We start from the raw sequence: 27678 nt of genomic DNA, 5'->3' as shown, positions 1-27678 counted from the left end.
TGAAAATTTACCAGGGTGAAGTTTGAACCGATGACCAGGGCCTGAATGTTGACAGAGGCTTGCACATCTCCAAGTTTTCTGATAGACCGTGGGTTTGGGGGAAAAAAAGGGAAAACATTTGCAGATGACCCACGGTTATGATTTATACCTTTCCATTTGCCCATTTTTTTTGGTTCCGTTTCTGACACTTGGGTAGATTCTGTTTGAGCGCACTGTCAAAGAGATGGACGTCCTGAACCAGCGCTTCAGCAAACTCCAACAGGACTACGAGCAGCAGCTGATCAGCTGCGACGGCTTGGCCCAGGAGAACCAGACCAGGGTCGCTGAGCTCAAGGTCAGTAACCCTTGCACTCTTCCCCCCTGCAGTTGTGGCTGCTGTATTGAGTCTCAACAGTGCATTCCTAGCAATGCAATCTTCACTGCTTACTTTGAATAAAAAAATGTCCATTGTCTCGTAAGCTTGTCTAGATTTTGAACCTGAGTCATGACCTTCCATTAGGGCTGTGCTGAATATCCGAATAATCAAATATTCGATCGATTATCAAATATTTGAATATCATTTTCAAATTTGAATATTCAAATGCGAAATTCAGGAAAAGGAAGGGAACATTTTCTTTTGCTTTAAATGAGAAAAAATGTACTATGGAGGCTTGTTTCAAGCAGATTTAAATGAAAGCGACAGAAACCTATCAATGATTCAAAAGGTAAATTATTCATTAAATAATTTAAAAGGAGTAGAAATTTTCAACTGGACAAGAAGTATTCCTATTGTTCATCTTGCTAAATCGTGGCTGGAGATACTCCTAGATGTGAGAAGCTATGATAGTGATTATAATGTACAATTGTGTGCGTTATTGCAACTGATTTTGTATATGGTTTGTTCATCAATAATCTGCCGGTTGGTACGACCCAATATTAGGATATTCGATCAAATTGAAGGCCGAATGTTCGAATAGTGAATTATTCGAATTGACTCAGCCCTAGCTTCCATATGTTTCCCCATCTTCCTACATCACCACCTGTAGCATGTTTGCTCCCATTATTTCTGCAGTTTCAACTGTTGACAGCATATTCCTGACAAATTAATCAGGAAAATTCCAAACAGCTTGTGAAAAAATCTGTTAACTGAAAAAACATGAAAACTTCAACCAGCGTTTCAGAATCCCCCTTCCCAAAACTGTCCCAAAGGCCCATTAAAGACCTTTAAATCTTATCCACGTTGAATCCTAATCCATCCAAAATACATCATTAATGTTTAGATTGCATTTTCTTCTCAGAGAAGAATTTCACTTATTGGACTGTCAGTCAGTACAGTCAGTCTGATTTCAAAGCTTTCAAGTGCTTGGCATTTTGGTCTCAGCTGAATCCTTCTCTGAGGCAGTTTTATCCACCCTGACTTCATTTAACTCTGAACTCAACCCCGTTCAGCCAGTCTGAATCAAATAACATGGCAGTAAAGGCATCCACGTTGCAAATGGGCTCGTTTGTTTTCAGGCCAAAGAGGATGAAATTGGCGTGCTCAAGACGGACACCGTCCGCCTAACCAAGATGCGAGAGACCATCCAACGCAAGCTGCGCCAGGTGGAGGAACAGAAGGGTGACACGGAACAGCAGAAGGAAACCCTGAAATCCCAGATCATTGCTCTGGAGCGAGGTAAGTCCCTGGAAAAAAATCCCCGAGGCCTAACCCTAAAATAGCTGGGGAGGAATTTGAAATCCTCCTGTCACCTGTACCCTATCTCTGATACCATCACAATGTCTGCTTGAACTCTTAGATTTTTTCCATCCGATGGACTGTGATCATTTTGACAATGTTACGAAAAGGGGGCATACTGATTTTTAAAAAAAATTGTCGAAGACAAGTAGGCCAAAAAATGTAACCTTTCAAATTGAGATTAAGTGCTGAGTGTACTGGCTGACATGTGTGACAGCATGAACTATATGTTTAATATCAAAGCCCTTTGTCGGATAGAATAGAAACCTGACAGATGTACTCATAAGTGAATTTCTTCTGCACATCCAGTTGAAACAACATTTGTCATAGGGTAGCTGAAACCTTAAGGGGTTGAATTAGTTTTTGTAATACATCTGGGAAAAAAACAGAGTTTCCTGCAATTAGTTTCTACCAGTCCCTGTCAGAAAAGTATTGTTTTTCTTCGGATATTTTTAAAAAGAATTTGTTTTTGTTACCTTTACCAGAAATTGAGAGCAACAAGAAGCAGGTGGAGATGGACCGCAAGGCCATCGACGACCTGGTGCGGGAGCGGGACATCTTGAACAAGAACCTGCTGAAGGCGGCCAACGCCACCCAGAAGCAGCTCAACCTGGTCAAGCTCCACGAGCAGTCCAAGAAGAACCTGGAGCAGGAGATCCAGAACTACAAGGACGAGGCGCAGAAGCAGCGCAAGATCATCTACCAGCTGGAGAAGGAGCGGGACCGCTACATCAACGAGGCCAGCGACCTCACCCAGAAGGTGAATAGCAGACCCCCCCCGAAAAAAAATCAGAACGTCCCTGTAATGTTTTACGGAAGGCAGTGCATTCTCCTTTGTTCTAACTGGAAAGGGCTGTTCCAGTTCAAAGCTTACAGAGGTATTGATGGGAACAGGTGTTGTGCCTTCCTTTTAGGAACAGCAGGTGTTCACAATTGGAATGAGCAATGTTTGCATTGGAGTGTTCAATACCTTTCCAGCGTTTAGGATGCTCCTTAAGGATGTTGAATAAATGGAGAACAGTCGTAAATCATTTGTTCTCTCTTTGATCCCCAGTTCTCTGTAAATTATCCTTGATGTTCTCAGGCCTCAGTGCGCCGTACTGGAAAACGTTAGATCGTTGATCAGTCTTTGGCATCCATTGCTTTTGAGTGCAGGTGCTGCAGCACATGGAGGACGTCAAGGTACGGGAGATGCAGATCTTCGACTACAAGAAGAAGATCGCCGAGGCGGAGACCAAGCTGAAGCAGCAGCAGAACCTGTACGAGGCGGTGCGCAGCGACCGCAACCTGTACAGCAAGAACCTCATCGAGTCGCAGGTAACGATCCCAGGCCCTGACATCCAGTGCCGCTGCCCCGGCAACCGATGCGCGCTTCCCTTGGAGTTTGTTTCGAGTGGACTCAAATTCAGTCTCGTTGGATGTTGACGGCTGGCAGTAAAGCTCACTGAAGTTTAAGTATAGACTGTCAAACGTTCGTGGGCATGTACGTGGGTCCAGTACAAGCATCTCTGACAGATTGTCAGTCATTGCTTCTGATTCGTGCAAGATCTAAATACTTGAGATTCAAGAGGAGAAAGCTTCCATTGGCTCTCAACAGCTTACCAGGTTTAGAAAAGTGCTGGCTTTGCAACTTCCATAGGTAACAACTAGGGAAACCTGATTCGCCAAGCATGATTTATCCCCTTGAAGTCTGTGTTATGCTTCAACATTTGTTACTTCTGATTTGTGCAGATTTGTAATCTCTGATGCCTTGTCAAATTTTGTACACCCTCAAAAAAAAACACAGGATGAGATCACAGAAATGAAACGCAAGCTGAAGATCATGAACCATCAGATCGACCAGTTGAAGGAGGAGATCACTGCCAAAGAAGCTGCGCTGGTCAAGGAACACCTCGACCACCAGCGGTAAGCACTTTATACATTTTACGAGCTGTGCCTAGTGTACAGAAATACGGCCGCATGGCGATGTGGCCTAGTGGGTAGGGTTTGTGACTCCTGATCCACCAGCTGGTTACACGTTGTGTCCTCAAGCAAGCCAATCTACCCCTACTTGCTTCTCATCACCAAGATGGATATATGGGTACCCGTTAACCACTACCAGCCGGGGACTCCGAAATCGGAGCCGTATGGTTTATATGTGTGGCCGGGGTCTCCGAACTCGGACAAAGGAAACAGGGCCCTGTAACAAAAGACTGTACTCCTAACAAAAGACCAGGCTGCTGGGCATGACCGGCATTTTTCGCTCTCAAAAGTGGTGATAATCCAGCGTTATTTAGAAACCGTATACCAGGGTTTGGGGTATTTAGAGCAAGCGGATTACCACCGGGGACAAAAGCTCTCCACCACCGCAGCGATGAGCCACACAGCACCGCTGCATGCTAATCTGGCCCCTATTGAAAAGAGGTCAGCAGTGCACTGAGCCAGGTTCGTGAACAAAAGACAGTTGTATAACACCGCACAATCTGGGCTCTGTTTACAAGGCTGCAGGCCTGGCTGAAATATTCGGGCGTCAATGAAGGTCACCTGTCAACTTAGAGTAGTGCCTGAAGATTACTCTGTGTGGCTATAAACGACTGTTAAATGGAATGATGAATTGTTGAAGGATTTTGAAAACGGAAAAAATGATAGTCATGCCGGCCCAGCATCCTCAACATTGAAAAATGCCCCGGCACGAAGTGGTTAAGATAGAGGCTGCAAACTCACTTAAGCCTGGTTTCCATATGGTTGTTTGTAATGCAGACGGAATGCAAGACGTGAAGACGCAGACGCAAATGGAAGAAACAGTGCATGACGTCATTCCACCCAAAAATGGCATCCGAAACTCTGATTTTTTGCAGAAAATGTGCTTTTAGATGGACTGCACTGCCTCATGATGCCAAACCTCTGCTCCCGTTTCATGCATTACATTGATGGTCAGCTATTCAGTTGATCACTGGGGTGTAATATTTAAAGCAATGAGGGAAAAATGGGCAAAATTTGTGGAACTAAGCGAGAGGGACATCGTTGCTTGCCCGGTCATGCCAGCATACATGTTTGTATTTGGATACCACGGCTACTCGGTGCAGACAGCCGGCAAAGTTGAACCTGGCTCAACTTTGCCGATCGTTCGTGGGCTGGTTTGCTTTTGTCTGCGTTGTCAGCGATACAACAGTTTGGCATGTTCCCATATCTTTGCTTTGCAGTTTGCATCTTGATTGCATTTTGCTCTGCATTTCTTACGTCGATATGGAAACCAGGCTTTACACTGACTGCCAAAATTGGCCCTGTGACCTTTGAGCACTATAAGTGGCTTTAAAGCACTATATATAATAATAATAATAATAATAATAATAATAATAATGAATTTTTAATGCGCCAGCTTCAGCAACATGCTGTTCGACAGTGCAGTACAATTTAACATTCTTACTAAATCACGTGTATATAAATACATATGAAATCACTAAAAACTGTACATCAAAAACAAGCTAAGTTAAAACAATAAATTTGCAAAGCCAGAAAAACACTCATTAAAATACAGGAAAATTAAAAGTAAGAAAATAAAAAATATTACAAAAAGGTCAGACAGAGCAAAACAAAATAATATGTAATCATGCGCCTTCCAGATTTGTTCCACAATTTCATGCAGTTTCAAACAGAATTTACTTGACTTGACTTTGAGCTTTAGATAAGTTTGCACGAACGACCAGCTTATGCATTTGAACTGTATACGACTAGATGAATATTTGGCTCTCTGAGATTGGCTCTCTCCTATCGATCCGGTTTTACACCCCTATTCCTCGTCTCTCTCTAGGGTGGAGAAGGAGAAGGAAGCCCTGAAGGGGGAGCTGCAGCGGATGAAGCAGCAAGCGGCCGAGAGCAAGGCCTACATCGAGGCCCAGGAGGCAGAGGAACGCAAACTCCTCAAGATCATCTCGGAGGCGGACGCTGAGCGCCTGCGCCAGAAGAAAGAACTCGATCAGGTACGTCGTGCTACAGCTTTTGGGGGTTATTTCGGGAAGGCGAGAAAGTACAATTCAACCAAGGGTAACTTGAGGTTTTATTCAGAGGTACCCCGTAGACCTGTTAAACCTTCCTAACCTCAAGATAAACCATTGAAGTGAAAACCACGAGTAATATCTTCTTTGGTTTTGTATTTTCCCCTAAGGGGTGTCAGTGATGGGCAAACTGCATGACAGTAGATCATGCCCTCCATTAAGTTCATCAGATTTGAAAGTTGGCAATATTGACGAGCTAGCTGGGGTAGGAATTTGTCTGATGTAAGTTGGTGTGATTTTGAAGAAACAGCTACATATAGTGATGCAACCTCATGAGCGGTTTATTTCTTGTAATCGCCATTTGTGTAACGCTGGCTTTTTGGTAAGAAAGTGCCAGTTGTACGATCTTAAGCTGCAGATCTTGGGGTAAAATTGCACATCTTCCCTCGTCGACACTGAGCAGGCTCTTTAGGGACATCTGTCAACAGGAATACCCGTCAAGCTGAGAGTGCAGAATGTTGTTTTGAAATATTGCTTATTACCTTCTGAGCAGTGTTTTTTTTGGGGGGGGAATTGAAGGGGAAAAGAACATAAAATTCACATACACCGACAGGCCTACAATTGTTAACTTTCTTAAGTTCAAACCCTACTTTTCGTCTGCTGAAGACCTCCCACTTCGCTCGGCACTGAACTGAAGCCTGATGGACTAGAAACTTGGGCATTTCATTATTACCTGTAAATTTGCATCTAAAGGGCTCTCCAGTTGTTAAACATTTGACCTTGTAGGTATAGCGTTGTGGTAGATACAGTGTACATGTACATGTGCCAGAGATGTGATCCGTCGTCGTGTAAAAGTTGAAATCCTGAACTGGTGGTGATTCACCCCACCTTGAAAAAGGTTGCGCTTACATTTGCACATTCATTCACCCATGGACAGCATTTCCACAAGCACTTGCTCTTGTCGCAGCAATTATCATAAGGAAGATAGGCCAGTCATGCATAAATGCATTTCAGTTAGTGAAGGCTGTAATATGAAACATCTTCAAACTCTATCTCAACAAAATCTGTTGCCTTCAGGGCACGGCCTAGCCATGAATATTTGCTGCAAACAGGGAGTGGAAAAAAGTCTTGTCTCCTGCTGCGAGATCTCTTGTTTGCGCCCGGCCATTATCGAGTGATCAGTTCTTTAATCAGTAATCAGCATGAGGATTGCGATCGACCTTTTTGTCCCGAAAGCATCATTTCCCACAAAAGTTTTCCTCAAATCTGCTGTGGCCGTTGTGTTGTCTCAGCTGTCGACAGAGCAAAATGTAAGGACATAAATCAGACCAGTTCATTGACACCCCTTCCCTTCCCACGGCTCGATCATTTTGAATCGTGAAATTTTTTCTACGGATCTTGCCCTCACGGGTACATCCATTACCGCAGTGGGGTTTACTCGGCGTGCATTGAGTTGGCTTGCACATTGGTCAGCCATGTCTATTTTATCTCTGCAATCTTAAAAGCTTTCTATTTCCACCCACAATCAATAAGAGGACCTTTAGCTTATTTGAGTTCTACCTTTGATACACATGTATCTGTTCAACGGTCAAGAAGCTTCTTTTACTCTGCCCGTTTGATGGATTGCTCTGTTGACATCATGACTTGCTAAAGAAAATATGGCTTTTAAGAAGAAATTACCAAAGACAAAATCAGTGTCCCTTGTTTAAGCCAGCTGCTAATTGATGATAATGTTAATAAATAAATGATTTGTTAATTGCAAACACACCTGGATAATAAAAAAAACATCTTTCTACTGCCTAAATTATGAAAACTCCAAAGGCCTCTTGTGGGAAGTTTTGTTTGGGTTAGAGATCTTGTTTACTGTTAGAACTTTTCAAGTGTGATAATTGCACCTTTTAGGTGTTTAGTATCAAAGGCTTTGCATTTTTAAACTTCAGTGTTGTGATATAAACCGCACTGAAGCCCTGTGAACCTGATCTGTTCATGTTGATTGTTGACAGCCGGTGGCAGTATTTGTGTTGTAGTGTTAAATGTCATGACCGCAAGCTGTTGCGGAAACCCAAACCTGTTCATGCAGTCCCATTGTGACCTTGAGAGCGCCATCCGTCAAACTCAGAATATCAGAGAAAGAATCAATTTCTTCCTCCTGTTAGTCATGCATTCGTGCTAATTGCTGCGCGCAGATCAGATGGCAGCAGCCATGAGCCTGCGAACGTTGAACCCAACTTCTGCAAGTTGTGTAACTGCATGCTGGCCGGCTGGCTTTAAATGCGGGGGGGGGGTCGTCGGCAACGTTTGAAGGTGTAATCTCGACGGCTAGAGCCTGGCTCGCGCGCCAGAGGCAAAGCCCGGCATTGCTGCAGTTTCACCGTGATTTTTAATGAGAAATACCGGTACAGTTCCAGCATGACTGCAGTCGGGAGGGGGGGGAGATTCACACAGCATACATGTGTAAGATGAATTTGTCCAGCTATAGCCATGTATAATATTGTTTATGATCCCTTTTATCCAGTCGGAATAACCCATTAGAATTACTGCTGATAGTTGCCCCATGCCGAGCCGACAGATGCTAATTGGGTGCACTTAAACTCCGCTTCATCATCGCCCAGTGATCTTCAATAGCGAGGACGCGATCTTACCAAGAAACTGTTATTCCTTCTAGCAAATTTTCTTCATTGTTAACCCTTTCTTAACCCCATCCCTTTTGCCCGGCACTGGATAGGGGTCTACGGTACTTTGCCTGATATCATCGGCATGGCTTTGCCTCAGGGCCTCTGCCCAGAAACATGTACTTGTATTCCATAAAGAGAGCGAGGTCGTTGGCCATCTCTGCCTCACCTAGGGAGTCTAGAAGAAGGAGTAGTACCAGACTTCAAAAACAAGCTGCAGTCCACAATGCCCGATTCTACCCAATGCCGCCGTGAACCATCATCACATTGCTACGTCCTCCAGGCAGACCAACAAATCAGAGTTGAACTGCAGTGAATATACATGTACTGTACATGTACACTGTAGCGGTACATATCCAAACACAGACATTCATTGCACAGAGATTCGAGATGTACACCGTGAACGGATTTTATCTGGTTTTTATTGGAAGCACAGTTCCCACGTAGCCGTGGAAGTGTGAAGAGTTCAATTGAATCACAAAAACTTGGCCTAAGATTGATGCCCTGCATGCTGTTTTCTGGCTTCATTTCTTGCCAAATGCGAGATAAACATGCTTTCCGTTTGCCAGTACCAAGAGCACTTCCAAAAGAATTCAGTATTTTTACTCCAATTTTCAATGGATTTAAAAAGTAAATTTCATATATTTTGGTGAAAAAAAATGCCAAAGAGAAAGTAAAACAACTCCTTGAGGTCATCCCATTTGAGTGTTTTGAGTTATTCTGAGCCAAAATAAGAAATACTGATAAAAAAGGTAAATTTCTTTCCGTAACAATGATCAAACACGCATTAATACAAAGAGTTACTGTACAACGAACATTACTTTAAAAGACAGGAATGGAAAGCACTAATGAGGTAAAACTACCTGAATATATGTCGCAAAAAATAATTACATGTACAGTAGATAAAAACTGGTTAAAAATAATTACATGTACAGTAGATAAAAACTGGTTAAAAACGGACCTGAACTAAGCAGTTTGCCATCGGAATTGTACTACTGGGTTCTGTTGAAGGCTCGTGAAGTTATTTTAGTGGGGGTTACACTTTTTTGTCCTCGTAACCAAATCCTGAGAGAAACCAACCTTCATCAGCATTGAACTGAAGCTGCATGCAGCGAGTGCATTGACCAGGTGCATATAGATGAGGATGTTTACTGTCTACGGCACACCTCTACAATGTGAGCATTTACCCAGAGAGGCTCGCCTTCTTGCACTTGATATGTCTGCGTTCATGGCTTGGGGATTAAAGTGGCCCTGCCTTGGCCGAACAATAGCAGAGTGCAGTTTGTTCCGTCTCCAGAGATGCCATCATGCACGAAAACAACGTGTTCATCTTTTATCGGTAAATCACGGCTGAATACAGAACTTGTTGATTGGTAGCGATATTAATCAGCAAAGTTACTGCACGTTTGATGTGGCTGCCTCTTGGTTTGTTTGGGCAGAATCACCAACGGGAAACGGGCAAATTCTGTAGATATTGTGATACTATCACTCGGGCGCCTCGTTGTCGGTGATGGTCCCCACTGGATCAGGTCAGAGAGATTGATTGTTCTCGTCTGCTTGGGATGAAAAGTTCAAACTCCCGTCCCGGGTGTTCTTGGAAACCTTGGCAGCACACTTGCTGGTTTGGGTCCTGGACTACAGCCACCTTGTTGCTGCTACTCAGTTATCAGTCACCAAACTCTCAAAGCCAGTACACTCTGTGTGAGTGAATTACAGAAATGCTTTCGTATTTTACATGTAATGATGAATTTACAGTGTAGGCTGCAGTTCGTAAAAAAACACAGGCAGATAACAGTGGCTTGGATCCTCATAAGCCCATTCAGTCACTTTTGCAAAAATGACTACTTTTGTTCGATTGTATTTGAAAGTGGAACACAATTTGTCAAAAGCCTTTTACTAGCCACGAAAGCCTTTTTTCACTGTATTGCTTGATACCGCTGAGATTAATAAACATGCAGAATATCTCTCAGTGTCTCCAATGGTTGTCAAGGTTCAGAAACTATTGTACGTACATAAACATCCTTTTTAGCGGCCTAATGAAAACATCACTCGAATCAGAAACTTAATACTTTGGAGTGTTTTTTTTTTCCGTGCTTGAAGTATTTCTGGATAAAATCTGAGTGATGTGGATATTGAATGGAAGCTGAAATCCTACTACTCGTCCACTCGTGATCCCTTTAAAATAGTTACATGTAACTAACTAGAAATCTACACCGTTCATGCGATACCTTGGGGCTGCTTCAAGCTCTGTTACAGAGAGGAGCGGGCGCACATACCAGCCACTTGAAGCGCATTTGAGAAGCCGCCGTGGTTGTCAAACTTTGCCATTTCCATTGTCATTTGCATGATCTGTCCTTTTCCGGGAACGACTCTGCTGACGCTAAAGAAGGCATAAGCATGCAAACGAGCAAACTCGGCATGCACACATCCACTTATTTATATCACCACCGTCCATTACCTTGCCATCATCTTCGTCCGCTGACGACCGTCTTCACAATGTGCTCTCCCATTTTCAAGGCATCCCCTCTTTGCCGGATTGCCGGTCGTTAATGCAGCCCACGACATTATTTACCTTGCCATTGATATCGCCTGTATCAATACCGGACATTCCCCACCCCCCGGTGCCTCCAACCCCCCCTCCCTTCCCTTTTGCATTTCCTGCTGCCGTGTTTGGAATTTAATTTCCCAGCAAGAGTGTGTGCCGTGAGAATGTAAGAGACAAAAATTAATGTGCTCCGAAGATGCAGGCAAACTATAAGTGGTCGTATGTAATCAAGAAAAGTATCGACGGCTAAAAGCGGTGATTGCACAAGCCTTCTCCTCTCCCCCCGGCCAACTTGAGCGCTAATTTGAAAAGATGTGGCTCGTCATTGTGTTGTAAACACAACTGACGTGATTTGAACGTGACTCTACATGTTTAGCAAGTATGCTAGTGAGTACTGCTTCACCCATTAAATTTGTCTGCAGTTTAGCAGTTTAAGTGAACACTCCATTTGCTATAACATCCACAGACAAGTCAAAAATTCCGTCCACTTGATAACGCCATGCAGTACACAGACACATAGAGGGCATTTGACTGATTTTGACTGTTAGGACAACTTTGTCAACAATGGATCTTTGCATAGGAAGGTTAAATTGGAATATATAAGTACATGTACGCATATGTATTCGTACTTGTCCAAATTTAAATATGTAACTTTTTTTAAGTACAATGTATTTCATACATTAAGTGCATGAACATTATTCACGTGGTTATCCTACATGTATTTTATTTTGATCGAATGAGAAGCCCTCATTAAATAGTGCCTCTTAATATATATATTAAATAAACTGGAAAGTATATTTTATGGCCCAACCCCCCCCCCAGATCCTTTTAACATCACATGCAGTGATGCAGAAGAGCATCGTATAATCGTTCTATCAGTATGATTGTGGTACACCTGTCTAGTTCATGTTTGACTAATTTGTTCAAATGAGGATGATGATCATTTCTCTGCTGGAGAACAGAAATAAAAACAAACCCTGCCAGTAGTAAAAAAAAAATACAATGCAAAGTAAATAATCCCAAATTGCTCCCCAAGTGTCTTGGGGATGCGCCATCACGTTTGTTATGTCAGACGAGTTGCACTAGGCGATCAGAATGCTGTCCTCTGATGCACAGGGATACACACTGGTCAACAGAAATGTGCTCGTCAGTGGTTGCCTGTGGGCTCAGCTGGCCCATGTTCAGTGAAGCCATCGATTCACGCATTTTACCTGTCTTGTCCTGGTCTGCACCTTCACCCCTATCCCCCCCCATTTCAAACCTACAGTCTGCATGGCCATAACTATTTCATTTTGTGCCGTCGGACTTCGGAATACATGCGTAGAATTTATGACTTTCTTTTTTTTAATAGCTGCCCGCTAGTGCTCGCATCCCGGCCGGACAGATAGTAGTGAAAATTGCCAAATTCCGCAGCCGCGAGCAGGCTGGCCTTGGCGACAGATTGGAGGAGAAAATTCCAAGTCCATCAAATTTGGGGAGGCTCTCGATAAGTGGATTCATGCATGCGCACGCACTGCATGTCTGGCACAAACACAGAGCAAGGCCAAATTCTGGAATACACTTCGATTGGACTGAAGCGGGAATTAGTTTGGTCCAAGTCGTTACCACGCTTTTTTGGGGGGGGTTGTCATTTTTGTTTAGAAAGTCAAGACCATGGCCAAATGGTGTCCCCATAATGTTTTTGGTACTCAAAATGTTGATTTTCCAACAGTTGTATTGCTCTCGCAACTATACAGAACAAGTTTGGGTACCTGCACACACGCATGTACAATGTAAAGAGTGAATGCTCGTGAGGCTGTACATGCATGCAGTGTGATGCCATTTCCGCAGTCTTGATGAATCTCTTTATAGTAACACGAGTGGCCGTTGATTACATTTTCTCTATTCCCTCGCTCTTCTCCTCTTGCCAAGTATTTTTTAAGAGGTTTCTCCTCCAAGAAAAAGAAAAAATTTCATGTTTCAGTTTGTTTTCAAGGATCCTGAGTGACCCTTAAAATGCGCATGCCGCGTGGCTTTGATGGATTAAAAGCTGCAGCAGGTTGGTAGGAAAGTCAGATAGGCCACACTATAGCGATATCACATGTACATGTATGTACCCTGTTGTGATTGATGCTTGCAATTGTCACGAGTCTCTAACAAAGTACACTGTATGCACCGAAGGGTGCAGGACAACACTTGATGTTTCCATGTATGAAATATACAATGTAAATCTCCATGTCAGCCTTCCCAGAAAGTGCCTCTCCTGCGTGGGTTCTGCCGTCCTCTGAAGTGAGTGCGCTGTGAACACAGCTGAGGTGTGCTCGAAAAGAAAATTAGTGAAGTACAATTCTGAGCACGCTGTTAATGTTGATGCAAGGCTCTTTACAATAACAAGGAGACAGGCCATTGACAAATTGTGTAAATGCCTGCAGTATGGCTCAGAATGAAGAAATTGTTGTGTTTAGAGGAAACTTTAAAAAGCTTAGCTTCATTGACAGATCAAGTAATCTTCTCCAGAGGAATATCCTCTGTGTCCCGCTGGATCGAGAATGAATACTCTGTTTTGGCGTATGCTTTGGGAAAAACAGCCAGCTACAGACAGAGAGAGAGAGAGAGAGGGGGGGTGGGGCAAAGAAAGGGACAGCAAGAGTGCACACGGCTTGAGAGATGAAGGCACATTTGCGGCCTGATTGGGATTCTTCCGCATGCTCGCCTGGTATTAGGATGATCTCTCAGTCTCCCCCCGGCCAAAAACTCTGAGAGGAGATGCTGCAACACCACCAAATCAAGGGGGAAGACATACTCTGTAGCTTCCTTGTGACCCTAGAAGGCACTCTGAAAAGAAAAAAAGAAAGCCGGTCCGTCGTGAGGTGCCTTTTCACGAGCAACCAGCTGTTTTTTTGGCCGGTGTTGCTGAAGTGAAATGTGTAGGTCGCTCAGTCCTCTGCATGTTCAGGTTAAGCTGGGAGCAGCCGTTTTTGCTTTGAAGTGCCACCTGTGGTGTAAATCCAATCACAAAGATGCAGAGGTTTGTTGAATGCCATGTTTCATCTGCTATGCTGAAGCAGTCCGTCGGTTGTGGTTCCAAGAATTTTCGTGGGGTGGGGGGAGGCGAGCTGTTGAGACGACTGAGGACTGTATGCATTTATAGAGTCCAATTTAAAGCCAATCAATTACACCAAAACCAAGTTTTTGACCTCTCAGAAAAGTTCCATAGTAATGATGGATGGGCTATGTTCATGTGTGTTATACATGTAAGTGATTTTTGTGGCAATCTGGAAATCTGTTTGTTCAGCCACATGTATAAGAATACTCAGAAATCTGAGGAAGTTTGGAATCTTTTCAGGGAATACATTAAACTGTTGTCACTCTGCAGATGAATAAAAAAGAAGTAAGCCACTGCAACCGCCCCACATGCACAAAAAAGTTCAATCGTTTAGTTTTCCTGCAAACCTGGGGATAACTTTGTTGTGATTTTTATCTTAAGCTGATCCGTGTGTGTGCCTTTGTTCTCAATCGAAGGTCATTTTTTCACGGAAAGCGCCCACTTACTCTACTGTTCAAAGTATGAAATAATTAAGCTCCGTTGTTGGAGTGCATGGGCACTACCACTGCACGCAGAGCAGTGAGAGTGTATCGGGTAGGAGTGCTCGCTGAGATGGGAGTCAATGCGGCTCGCAAATTAAATGCTGCTGCCTATCCAGTCTGAGCTTCTGTTTGCTTTACTTCCCATGCAATTTGGTGTAATCTGGCGTCACCAGGGCTTAATTCAAAACACGAACTAAACAGAAAAAGAAAAAAAAAGCAAATTGTCGTTAATGCCAGGAATAATCTCGGGGCGGCCCGTAGCCAGCTGTGGATGGAATTTAAATGTGCCGATAATCTCTTTGCACTTTTTTGAGCATGTCAAATGACTGGTAAGGAATGTAACGGCGGTGTGAAATGAGTAGAGCTGGGGCAATAACCCACATGAGAGTGTGGACTTGGCTTCCCCTCCTCTCCCTACTTAGCGGTTACCACGGTTCTTTGTGGAGTGACGCATGGGCAGACTCATTAAAGTTGTCCCCCCCCCGCTAAGAATGGTCTCGGGTAAACTGTTTCCTTGCGTGCCGGGTCCCCTTGTTTTTGTGAGATAATGGATGTTTTTGTACCTTTGTGCGGAAGTGGATCCATCGACTGGCAGAAACCAAGTTTGAGTTGTACTGGCTGTTAATGTGCGTCACTCATTGATGTCATTGTAGTTTAGTGTGAAGAATAGGCTGGGAATGGAACTGTGGCAGCATACATGTACGTACATGTACATACATGTACAGGTACATGTACTGTAGCAGTGTTACTGAAGTGGTCATTGTTTAAATGGACAACATACTGTGTGAAAGGCACCACATGAAATTAATTGTAAACTGATGATGATGATGATGATTTTGATTTATAGAGTGCAAAGATCCACCAAGGTGCTCAAGGCGCTAGCACAAAGAAATTCATTAAATGCTGCATTGAAGGGATGAGTCTTCAGATCCTTCTTAAGCTGCAGGAGAGAAGGGGAAGTTCGTAACCATGCTAATGGTTCTAGAACATGTGAGTCTCTCTCAGAAACCTGGGTTCTTATCTCTGAAACCTCGTTCCTATCTCAAAAACCTGAGTTTCTGTCTCAGAAACATGGAATGTCGACATGTACAGTATCTCAGAAACCTTGGATTTCCACTTGAGAAACATGAAATTTAGTGATGTCACCAGTCTCCAAACCCAGAGTCTAATGATGAGATTTCACACTCTGTGTCCAAGATAAGGTTTGAGTGAGCTTCTCATTTCAAGGTGAATGACAACAGATGCAGAAATGATGGTACACGTACCGGTATTTATCTCAGCAATGCAGTATAACGGATGGCCATTTAAGCTGCCGCAGCAGTGGAAAGGCTGCAATTCGTCCCCGGTGGCTCCTGATACTCAAACATAATTTGACTGAATCAGAGGTCTGTCTTAATGTACTTTAGCGATCCTCTCCCCACTTCCCGCCGCCGAAGAAATTACATACTTGTATCAACTTGCTGCATGCTGACATGACTGCGGGTTTCACAGTTTTTAAGGTGAAAGTAAGAAGTCACTTATTGCAGAGTCATCCTAAATTCCATGTTTATCCGCTGACCGGATGTTGTTTGAGACCTTGAGTGTCTAACAACGGACTGGCAACAGTGTTTGCGAAAGTGACGGTGCGCTGGACTGGAATTCCCAGAAACGATTATCTGGAGGTACTCTGGCCAGCTTTGGAGAGGACATTAATGTTTTTGTTTTTGTTTTTTTTTTGCTGTCAGACATGTCAGAGGCTCGCTCGGCAGTCAGCAGCGCCCAGCCCACATAACATGATTGCTGATTGCTGTTTGTGGCCCGTTTCAGGGGGGGTGGGGTGGAGAGAAGGAAAGGGCAGGCAGAAGGGTCAGATGATAAAAACAATGAGCTCGGAATATTTATACTGCCCGTTTGTATCTGGTGATGAGTGGAGCTCGATGGTGTCATCTCTTACGTATTCAAAAAATTTGGGGCGCACATTAAATTTTCATCAGTAGAGACTGCTGTTTTGTCAGACATTTATGTTGTTTTATCTTTTGCTGTTCACAATGTTTAGAGTTATGCATTATTTAAAATTGCTTCTTTATGAGAGGTGTGTACACGTCTGCATGTTTGATAAGCCATGAAAAGCTTAATGTCCTATCAAAGAGAATCACATGTACCGTGTACTTGTACATGTACGTGCACCTGTGAATGTGTCCCCTCCCCCCAAAAAGAGAGAAGCAGTGGGAAACTGGTAAGTGCGTGAGGAGCTTGAAGAAAAAAGGCTTTTTTTTAATCTTGAAAAAAGCAATCTGCAGTTAGCCCCATTGCAAAATCCCAGCTGTCAATTTCAGTCAGAAAGTTGGATCGGCTATCTGGCCAACTCATCAACAAAATGTACCCTAACTTCACTTGTTTGGGGAGAGAACAAAAAAAGGGGGGGGTCTCACTTTCAACACTTTGATTGATGCGGCCGCAGGATTGCAATCGCTGCTCATCGCTCATTTGTCATGGGAAACATAATTGGCGCTTCAAGGAATACATCCCCCCCCTGACCAAGTTCCTGAGATGCAACCGTGATGAATTTCACAGAAGGAGTTGCTGGCGCATTTCACAAGATCAGGTCACATCCTCATCAGGGCCTGGATATTTTGCTATTTAGAATTAAAAAAAAAAGAAACAGCTGGTGGTGCACATGCGTCAGTGGAAACCAGACCAACAAAGTACTTTTGCCTTTTGCGCATATTTCCACATTTTTTCCTAATCAAGGTTCACCAAGCAGACAAAGCGGATACTTTGTTTCTCTAAAGCCACTACTGTCGGCGTCTTTCCCAGATTTGCTGTGATGGCGTCTGGGTGCCTGACAGGCTGTTTGAAAAAAACAAAAACGAAACAGTATTTCAGGGAGGCATTTTTTGGCGGGATTGCAAATGCGGCTGCCTTTTCCAGCCCCGTTTGATGGGGAATCTATCCAAGTCCGAGGGTGCAGTGACTTCTCTCGGAGAAGTCGGTGTTTGCAATTTAATCAAGTCCCCCGTCAGCAGATGTAGTTTTAATACATTTCAAGAAGCGGAGACGGTGGGGGGAAGAGGAAAGTGCACTCACACGTATATGGGGATAGGATTACCCACAAGTACATTTGATGGATACTTCACTTGAAGCATCCACGTACATGTACATGTACAAGCCCAGCCAGTGATTTGTACCGCCTTTTTAATTCATGTGCCGGTAATACCAAGCTTTGTTTCGGCTCCGCGCTTGATAATGAAAAAACTCCAGCAAAAGCCAGCCGGGAGGTTATGTGCTACACACAGATACGGATAGTCAATTTGAATTAGTCATTCAATCTTTGAACATGGCTTCATTGGGGTGTAGTGAGGATACCCAAGCCGGCTAATGTGTTTCGCAGTGTGGCTGCGCTGTACCACAGACGTTGATCGAGGGCTCATCCGACAGAAGTGATGTCGGCAGGACTCAGTTTATGACAAAACTTTGAACTGGCCGTGTCGTGTCTCCATGGAATTTGTTCAGATGAGCAGCATATCACATACTGTACATGTACTTATTATTATTTTATTATTAAATGGTTTATTATATCAGTCTTCTCGCCACAAAAGCGGAATTGTGTAAGACTGTGACAATAAATAAAAATACAATTAGATGTAATTCGAAAGGATATACACACTAATCTTGACAAATACTATTATAAAATAAGATACAAAATTATACTTCAACTCAAAAATATCATTCAGTGAGATTAATACACATTTAATAAAAATAAATCAGCAATTATAATACAAGCACAGTACATACATGAAGTTCTAATGTATGCTAGCAGGTGCCATAACACACCTGGAAAGATAATGTGGCACCTTGTGGAGACCCAGAAGAATGGGTGGAGTAGGTCTCCAAAAGGAATTTCTAAACATGTATAGATCTCCACAAGGATTTCACGAAACTGATATTTGGAAATCGCTCAAAAAGGAGACGTTACATGAATCACCCATTTGGAGCAGACCCGAGTTTGTCATTCGGGACTCACTGGTTTTGGATCCAGCGGTTTGCATTCCAGTGTTTCTTATCGGAGCACAAGTTAATGAAGTGGGAACAGGTGGATGGTGATGGCACTGTCTTTGAGTTTGCTGACTGGATTCTTGCTTATATTGTACGGCATTGGGAGAAGTGTGAAAAGTTATTGGGTAAGCAACTTTGAATCATAAAATTGACCCAATTTATCCTTGGAAATCAAATGAAAAACAGTCAAATTTCGCCTGTGCTCTTGAACAGTTCCGTTATTTTACACCGTCAGCAGGTCGCAGCCAGTGTGCCGTGATTGAGGCAATGGTCACACTGGCCTTGGGGGAAGTGGGTGCAGTAATTACTTATTGCCAAGCCAGTCAGGATGAAACTGGTGAGTAGCATGCAGAGGTTTTGACTGATGGAAGTTTCACGTAATGGAAATTTTTAATGTTTAAAAATCTGCCGGACATTCGGTCAAAACTTCAGGCCAGGAGCGTGATCATGTTGAAAAGGGAGCATTTTGAAAGCATCATTTTACATGCGAGTGGGCTACATGTAGTTCATGTGTACACAGGCCTCGAAATACTACTAGCCCGGCGTACAAATTCCAGCAAAAAATGCTCCGGGCCAGCTAGACTTGGTTTCTTGGTTGCCCAGTGGGCTAGTGAAAAAATCAGTATAGAACCTACCTATAGTGTTAAAATTTAGATCAAAACACATGTATTGCTTTTGGTGATAATAAATGCATGATTGCAAAACCTTTCACTACAAGTGCATGTGACATTCATCAAATCGTGCCTCTTATTTTTCCCATCAGCAGTTTATTTTCTTCATTGGTATTAAAGCTAACAACAATTTTGGGTTTTCTTTTTTTGCATATAGGCTAATAAAACTCCAAACAGGCTAGAAAAATACCCAGTTCACTAGCCCTGTGGGCTATCCAAGAAAAAGCGTTAGCGCAAGGCCTGATACACGTACATACGTGTTTATTTAACTCTGCATGACTGGACTAATACTTTCCATGAATTCCCCGTGGCCTGATACCGTTAACTTTCTCAGTGCCAAAGGAAGATGTATCTAAATTAAACAGTTATTTTGTGAAACTTGAAGAGAGAAAGAGGAGATGATGGCGAATGGTGTTGATAACATCAGAACAAAGCCGTGTCTTCATGCTAAGGATAGAACCTCCCGTACTGTACATGTATGTGTATCAACACACTTGAAAACTTGCACAATCTACCAGGTACAAATAAATTTGTTTTATTTTGTTCTGATTTTTTTCAAGTACTTGTACTGTAGTTAAGCTGTACTGTTGAGCAAAGTATTCTAGTATTCAAAGTGTTTATTTTTCTGATCTTCACCCGAACATAGTCTTCCATGGTACTCTGCAAACATTATTATGTAAACATACTGTGTTGTATTAAAAAAAATTAATACATTAAATTAAACAAAAAATAATTAATAAATTAAATGCAAAACAATTACACAGAAAATGAAATAAAAGAAAATGCATATAAAAATATAGTACATCCAATATGTAAAGTCAAAAAATCAAAATTTACTAAACAAACACAACGTGGACTGAGGTTAGACGTGATACACCGATGAAATCTTGAATTCTGGTCATAGGCTTGTCAAATGTCTGTTTGACAATCTCTTAAAAATTGAAAGTGATGAGGCGGTCTTCATTGATTGGTCCAGGTTATTCGTTAGTGATATGCCACTGACCAGCAGGCGACCAGTAGGCCTATGTTTAAAGCTCCATGTCTTATAACGAGGAATAGTAAGAGAATTATTAGGCGCTACTCTGGAATGATTACCACGGACGTGGCTAATTACAGTTGAAGGTTGAGCAAGGTAATCAAGTGCCAGATGATGAGTGCATTTATACATTAATACTGCCCTATTACGGATGTGCAAAGCAGTTTGGTAAGGATAGCCAGGTCAGTTTGTTGACCACATCAGTAGGTTTCGCAGAGAAGTCTCTATTTAAAGTTATCCTAGCTGCTCGTTTTTGTAATTTCATTAGCTTGGAAGTATGCATACTAAACCGCTCAGCCCAAATTTGAGAACATAAATGGGGCAGTATGCCGCAGTATGAAGGTGTTATCTTTGTGCACTCAACGGGGACCACAGGTCTTAGACATCGCAGCAGTCCCAGTTTACCGGTAGCTTGTATCGTGCTGATAACCTTTTCAATGTGTACGTTCCAGCATGGCCGGTCATCAATAAGTAGCCCAAGGCACTTTGCAACGTGAACCCGTTTTAGTCTTTTCCCGTTCACTGTTCTGTTAGATTTTACTCAGTTTACCTTTAGACCCGATAACCATCACATTTGTTTTATCAAGATTTAAGTACAAGCCGGTCTTTTTCAATCCAACTCGTAACTTCTGACATGGCAAATGACAGCTTTTCGTGGATTTCATCAGCATTTGTACCACTCACAGTCAGTGTCATATCATCTGCGTACATATCAATTTAGACCATTGCTACTTGGTGTGGGCGTGTTGTTTACATAGATTGAGAGCAACAGTGGCCCTGAAACAGAGCCCTGAGGCTCTCCCATTGACACATTTGAAGTATCAGAGTACGGACACATTCGATGACCAACACCAGAGGTCATTGCTAGAGGGCCATCCTGTTTGCACTTAGGCGCTGTGAGCACGTGAAATTCCTCTTAGACCAATAGGCAGTAGTCAGTTATTGAAGTGCGCGCGCAGGGGCGTTCAGGTTGACACAGCTGCGTGGGTGTAAATGGCCCCTTGGAAAGGTGTCTAATCAGATTTGTCTAATCCCGGGATGCACACTCTCTGTGTTCGATCAGTCAAATATGAATTAAACCAAGTACATGAAGTAATTGTGCCACATGTATCAGAGCATCCAATGAGGTTTTATTTCTCTGAGGAGAATGGAGTGATCGATCGCGTCAAATGCTTTTTTAAGATCTATAAAAGCAGCACCTGTTAATTTGCCGTCATCAAGATTCTTTGACCAAAGATTAAAAAATGCAGTCACAGTAGAGTGTCTTGGCCTAAAACTGGATTGATTTGGACCAAGAATATCATTTTCAGACAAATAACAATATAATTGGTCATAAACTGCCAGTTCAAGCAATTTTACTCTTATTGTTTCAGCTCCCTGCATACTAACTTGTTTTCAGACTTAGATATGTCAACGACCCGCTATTGATACATGTACACCAACTCTTCACAGATGGCCATAAGGAAAGATTGCGTGCAATATTTTAATCACGGAGAATGCCAGAATTCCATGCTTGCTTCAGTTTGACAGAGCAGCGGTTACCGCAGTCGTTGGAATGATTGCCATCAAGAATTTACGTAAGTCAAGTGCTGGAGCTTACCTAATGTCATCGATAGCTTGGAGGCATGAAGATGAATCTGTCCTGCCACAGTATTTGTCTGTGCTGCCATTCTCTTATGCCAGGGTTGCCCGCTATGTCTGTACAAACCAGTGAAACTTTCACGCACTGCGCTATTGGCTTCTGAGCTTCGTTTTACACGTGGACCGCTCCAGATCATCTCAAAAGTCAATGCCCTGCACGTGGTACCCATGAGAACCATGTAATTTCCCGGGCCAAATCAGAGAGTAAAGCCGTCTATCGTTGCTGACCATTAATACAACATGCGCTGATCTGCAGGATTAGAAACTTGGTAGCTGCGGTAAATCCGAGCTGGAGGAGCAGATGGAGTGCAATCCCCGCAAAAGGCTTTATGTGCTGGTGGTCTTTGTGCCCAACTCACAAATCAGCAATTGGCACATGTTGGAATGATTTGTTGCAAATTGACTTCAGTAATACACCATATATCGCTTGATTTTTTCTGTGTTGCTTGAAACTGTGAGGACCTGTGTTGTTATTTGCCTGGGAATTTGAATTTTTTCATTTGACTTTGATGAATAATTCTTGATGTGTGCTGGGTCAAGTTAACACGTTTGTGCATACCCCGGGCAAAGGAGTGTAATTAATACATCAGTGTGCATGAAATCAATATATGCAAAGTGCAACTTGGAAGAGTGTGAAAGAACTTACATGTGAGGTCTTTTCGCCATTTGTTGCCCTTCCCAGGGAAGTGTAACAGCAACAGGTTTCCAGGGTAGGCATTATTCTTAATTAAAGGCGCTCGTGCAAATCGGTAATTTATCCAGGGTACAGGAAAAAGAAAGTGTTGCTTCACAGAGGAACAACCCCCCCCCTTCCCTGGGTAAACCGACCATATACACACATGATTAAGTCTCCATTTTGGTCAGCTCCCTCAAAGTGTTTTCACAGAGCTGTGCAAACACGAGCCGTGCATCCTGTCTGCATTGTCTACATAGTTGCCTTTTATGTCTTGCCTCCGCGCTTTTTTTTTTTTTTTGCTCTCCACTGTGTTGTTTTCTTCAAAATTGAAAGGACAAGTTTCCTTTCAACCAGCCCTGTTCTCCTCATGCGACACTTCTAGAAGTTGATTTTACCGGACAGAAGCCCATTGACATTGTTTTGCTTGGAGTCTGGCTATTGTGATGATCAAATCTTGAGTCAATAAGATAACCGCTCTTGACTTACCCAAAAAGAAGGAATTTTAAAAAAGGGAAGACCTGTAGCCAATCCCAAGTCATCTAATAATAATAACACCTCAACATTTGTACGCTGAACAGCGTCTAACAGCACCTGTTATCCAAAAGTGCCCATACATTATCATCATCTTTGCTCATTGGGCTCACAACATCTGAACGTTGTGAGAGCATTCTCAGCTCCCTGGGGAGTATGCTAGCTGATGCTGCTACATGTACATGATGTATTTCAGACACAAACGGCAATAACGCAATCACCACGTCTGCCCTCACAGGCACCCATTCTAAATACTCCTGAGTGGAGAGAGGCACACACACGTACAGTTGAAGTGACATGCCCAAGATCATGACATGTAAACCGCCTTTTGGGATTGGAAACCTCAATCCTGCGGTCAGAAGGAACCCTATCCACTGCCCCACGTGTCCCCTTCAATGAGAGCGTTACGGGACACGTGCAGGGCCAGAGTCCAGTTTGTTATCAAGTGACGCATCTAACTGGCCAGTGTTTGGGGGGGATGAAGTTGCAGCCGAGGGTTGAGCAAATACTCGGCCCCGGCTGGTTGAGTTCATCGATATTTGACTGCATTACGCCCGACAGAGGCTGGTAACGTGAAGACTATCGAGAACACTTTATACTGCACACACACGCTGACACCTGAAGTACCTAGTTGGTTTCTCCTGTAATGATTAGCTCCATTGCTATGAACTCGGCAGATGTTCACATGAACCGTGTGATTTTCTTGCCGTGGTACATGGATCTCGCATTTTTGTAGTCTCTAGACAATACTTCTGACCATGCGTTTGTGGTTATTTACATGTTTGTTAAAATGTGCAGACAAATAAAGGATGTGAATAGCGACCGTTGCCTACTGAAAATCACATTTTTAACCTTAGTAGTTCTGCCTAAAATTTGGCTTGCTGTACTCAGTACTACAAAATACTAAGCAGTAGTCTGAGCCTGAAGGACCTAGCACTACAGATTATTACATGTACTTCTGGCTAGAGCACCCTCTATTGTTACTAGTACAGAGAACAATAAAGTCCCGCCTTCATAGTGCCTGAGCACTGTATGGTACAATGTCTTATCTATTGTATTTTATGGCTTCAGAGAACAGAAAGGTAATGTCCTCTTACAAGTGACAGCAGTGAATACTATTTTTTACTACTAAGTAGTACTTTGTAGTATTCGGGGCTGTTAGGGTTGAGGGACGGTTCTGAAATAACCTAAGTATCCCATGGCTCTGTTGCTTAAACTGGTATCTTAGTTTTTACAGATCAGTGGGCTGTGAAATTTTGGGGGATGTAATCCATTGTCAGTTGATTGTGGGAACAATAGCAAGAGGATTTAGCTTTTGCATTGGATAAGATAGAATTGGGAATTGATTCAGTTTGGTACACTTCCATTGAGAATGTGTCCATGTTGACGACTCCTTGTGTTTTCGTTCCTTTGTTCTGTACACAGCAGGCTATATACGAAATTTGTCATTGCCGGATGCTGTGCACCGCTCTTCTTGCAATGCAGGTGTTTCGTAATAGTGCGCCTGCAAGAGCTTGTAATGCATTGATCAATCACAGTGTGCAAAATCTGTGGACCCAGTGTGCGGGTTTGGAAAGGGTCGACAGATTTTGCGCACTGTGATTGGTCAACGTGTTGCAAACTCTTAAGGGGGCACTATTGTGAATCGCCTGTATTGAATTTTCATGTGCGTCATATTTATATCACAAAAGATGTGCGAGAGTCTTTGCCAAGGTTGTTCAGAGACTTTTCCTGAGCCACCGCGGTGACAGCTTGATGACATGATTACAACCCATGACGTGGTGTCTTTGACCCCATTGGTCATTGTGCCGCTAAAACTGCCATGCCTGTTACTCCCTGTGTCTACTCAAAATGTTCCCAGCACTCTGTGGTTTGGCCGGATTGACCAACAAATTAAAAATAAAGTAGAATAGGGGCTAGTTTGATAGAGCTGCTCAAACACAAAAAGTGCTTAAGCGGGAAAAAACTTTGCGTAATAAACAAAGGTTACCAGCTCAAACTCTTTCTGATTGTCATGCTAACCCCCAAAACGGCTAAATACAATCCCAAAACAATATACATCACATGGAGTTTAGGCTGCTTACCTGATTTATCAAGTAAGGTTTTTTCGCGCCTAAGCAACTCTGTGAAATTGGCCCCAGGTGCTATTAGACTGAATTATCAAATTTGCTATTTTGTCTGTTCTCACCCCTCTCCACCCTCCATCTCCACATTGTCCCTTCCTTCCCCCAGGTGATCAGCGAGCGTGACATCCTGGGCACCCAGCTGGTGCGGCGCAACGACGAGCTGGCCCTCCTGTACGAAAAGATCAAGATCCAGCAGTCCACCTTGGCTAAGGGCGAGACGCAGTACCGTCAGCGCCTAGAGGACATCCGCCTCCTCAAGCTGGAGATCAAGAAGCTGCGGCGGGAGAAGAACATCTTGAACAAGAGCGTGGCCAACGTGGACGACCTCAGGTACAAGGGGGGGACTCTCCCACTCACCTCCACATATGAGGATGTCACTTGGCCCTGGGACCTATAAAAACTGCTTGCTGGCTACAGTGACCTGAAAGATACAAATGAAAAAGTTATTAGGCCTTGACATTTGGATCCTGACCAGAATCTTCCTGAAATGTCACTCGATAATGTCTTGAGAAGTGTACATCATCATAAGAAGCCCAGTCACAATTTATAACACAAGCCTTCCTGTGAACTGTAACAAAGGCATTCGTGTAAAATTGTTAACCCACTGTAGCCAAAGTACCTGTACCTGTAAAAGTATAAATTATAACTTGAGACTGAAGACAAGACTGTTACTTTTGAAGTACGCAACTATAACACTGGAGTACTATTGAAGTACCAGTACATGTACTTGACTACAAGACTGAAGTACCTTTGAAATACTGGACCACTGAAGTCTGAAGTACCTTTGAAGGACTCAAATACAAGAAGAACTTTTGAAGTAATTGACCTTGAAAGTACTTGACCACAAGACCGAGTACCTTTGAGGCACTCGACTACAATACTGATGTACATGTAACTCTGAAGTACTCGATTACAATGCTGGAAAGCACCAGTGCATAAGAAATTGAATTGTCAAAGTTTATCAATGCAGATGATTGATCTCTCTCCTTCCCCCTCTCTTGCCCGACCAGGCGAGAAGTCTACCACCTCCAGCGGGAGTTGCTGCGGGAGCGGACGCGCTGCAAGGCCCTGGAGGAGGAGCTGGAGAACCCCATGAATATCCACCGCTGGCGCAAGCTGGAGGGCTCAGACCCCAGCACCTATGAGATGATCCAGAAGATCCAGACACTGCAGCGCCGGCTGATCCAGAAGACCGAGGAGGTGGTGGAAAAGGAGCTCCTGATACAGGTCAGTGCTACTGAAAAAAAACCCAACAAACTGAGTACTAAAGGCATTTTGCTTAGCGAAAAGGCTGGTTACCTTCTACAATGGCACTCGGAAGTGTGTGGCTTGTGACTGGTTCTCCATGGACTTTTGCTTAACATGTGAATTGGCTTAATCATCATCTTCATCTGTTTTAGCAGTTACATTTAGCACTGGCTCCAATTTTTTAATACCGTTATCTTTGTTTTCCGTCTGTACTAAAGGGCAAGAAAGCGACCAGAATCTTTCTCCACTGCTTTGGAGATGAACCAGTGTTTATTTATCAGTCCAACGCTGTCTGGAAACTGAATGCACTGTTTGTTTATTATTCAAAGAAACCCCCCAAATCATCCAACATTTATTTTCATCTTGAAAACAGGAGAAAGAGAAGCTCTACATCGAACTAAAACACATTCTGGCCAGACAGCCTGGACCCGAGGTGGCAGAACAACTGCAAATCTACCAGCAGACCATGAAGGACAAGACCAAACAGCTGAAGGTGAGGACAAAAAGATTTTCTCTTTGCTCTTCCTAAGTGTAGGGAAAGGATATGCAAGATTTGACCTGCAGTTTTTGACGGGTAGCCTCATAGTTCGTTTCATGGGTGATTTGTCGATTTACTAGGGAGAGTTTGCTCTACTCAAATGCCTGCCTGTCTGTCTGTCTCGCTCTCTGAAGCATCCGAATGACTTACTTTGCTGATAGGTGGCTTGACGTTGGATGGCTGAGTGACCGTGGCATTATCATTAACTGGGAAACTCTTTCTGGCCTGATTTGGTCCATTCTGCATTATCCATATCCTGATTGGTCTGTTCTGCAGTAGAGTGTATAAATCCTGCCAGATCTGAAAGACAGAAAGCGACAGTTCTTCTAACTTTTGTTTGTTGATTTCTGTTTTTCACCGCCGCCTTTACATTGCACACTTGCTCACGACTGGCCCACTGCACGACCTGCAGAGTGCCACATCAAAGTGGAAAGAATTGGCTGTCCACACCTGATGAATAGCAATGGCAGAATTCCCCCCCCTCCCATGGCTTTTTTGGCAAGCATAGTTTAAAAGGAACATATCCATATTTTATTGAAAAGATGCTCATTAGAAACCACAGCTTGCATATAAAATGTTTCACAAATACACTGTATAAACATCTTTAATCTTTAAGCTAGGACACCACAAGTTCCACTAGATGCACTTGTTTTTACGCCAAGCGATTACGCCAGATCATGCGTAACCACTTTGCTCCACTCGAA

At 43.2% G+C, this 27678-nt stretch overlaps 1 protein-coding gene across 2 annotated transcripts in view; it reads left to right on the top strand.

Moving 5' to 3' along the window:
• LOC110977030 (cilia- and flagella-associated protein 58-like) overlaps positions 1–27678 on the top strand; it is a 44966-nt gene that overhangs the window by 4104 nt on the left and 13184 nt on the right. For both annotated transcript variants that reach the window (XM_022230790.2, XM_087144783.1), the window contains exons 6-14: positions 197–334; positions 1495–1654; positions 2200–2474; positions 2870–3031; positions 3501–3619; positions 5505–5673; positions 25295–25518; positions 26199–26415; positions 26810–26929. In XM_022230790.2, coding sequence (XP_022086482.1) covers positions 197–334; positions 1495–1654; positions 2200–2474; positions 2870–3031; positions 3501–3619; positions 5505–5673; positions 25295–25518; positions 26199–26415; positions 26810–26929 — 1584 coding nt within the window. The remainder of the gene's footprint in view (positions 1–196; positions 335–1494; positions 1655–2199; positions 2475–2869; positions 3032–3500; positions 3620–5504; positions 5674–25294; positions 25519–26198; positions 26416–26809; positions 26930–27678) is intronic.

The sequence above is a fragment of the Acanthaster planci genome, linkage group LG13 (genome assembly GCF_054643075.1).
Source record: "Acanthaster planci isolate LZ-2023a linkage group LG13, COTS_SCS, whole genome shotgun sequence".
NCBI classification, from domain to species: Eukaryota; Metazoa; Echinodermata; class Asteroidea; order Valvatida; family Acanthasteridae; genus Acanthaster; species Acanthaster planci.
Note: the sequence above shows the minus strand (reverse complement) of the source record. Positions and strands in the feature narration are given on the sequence as shown.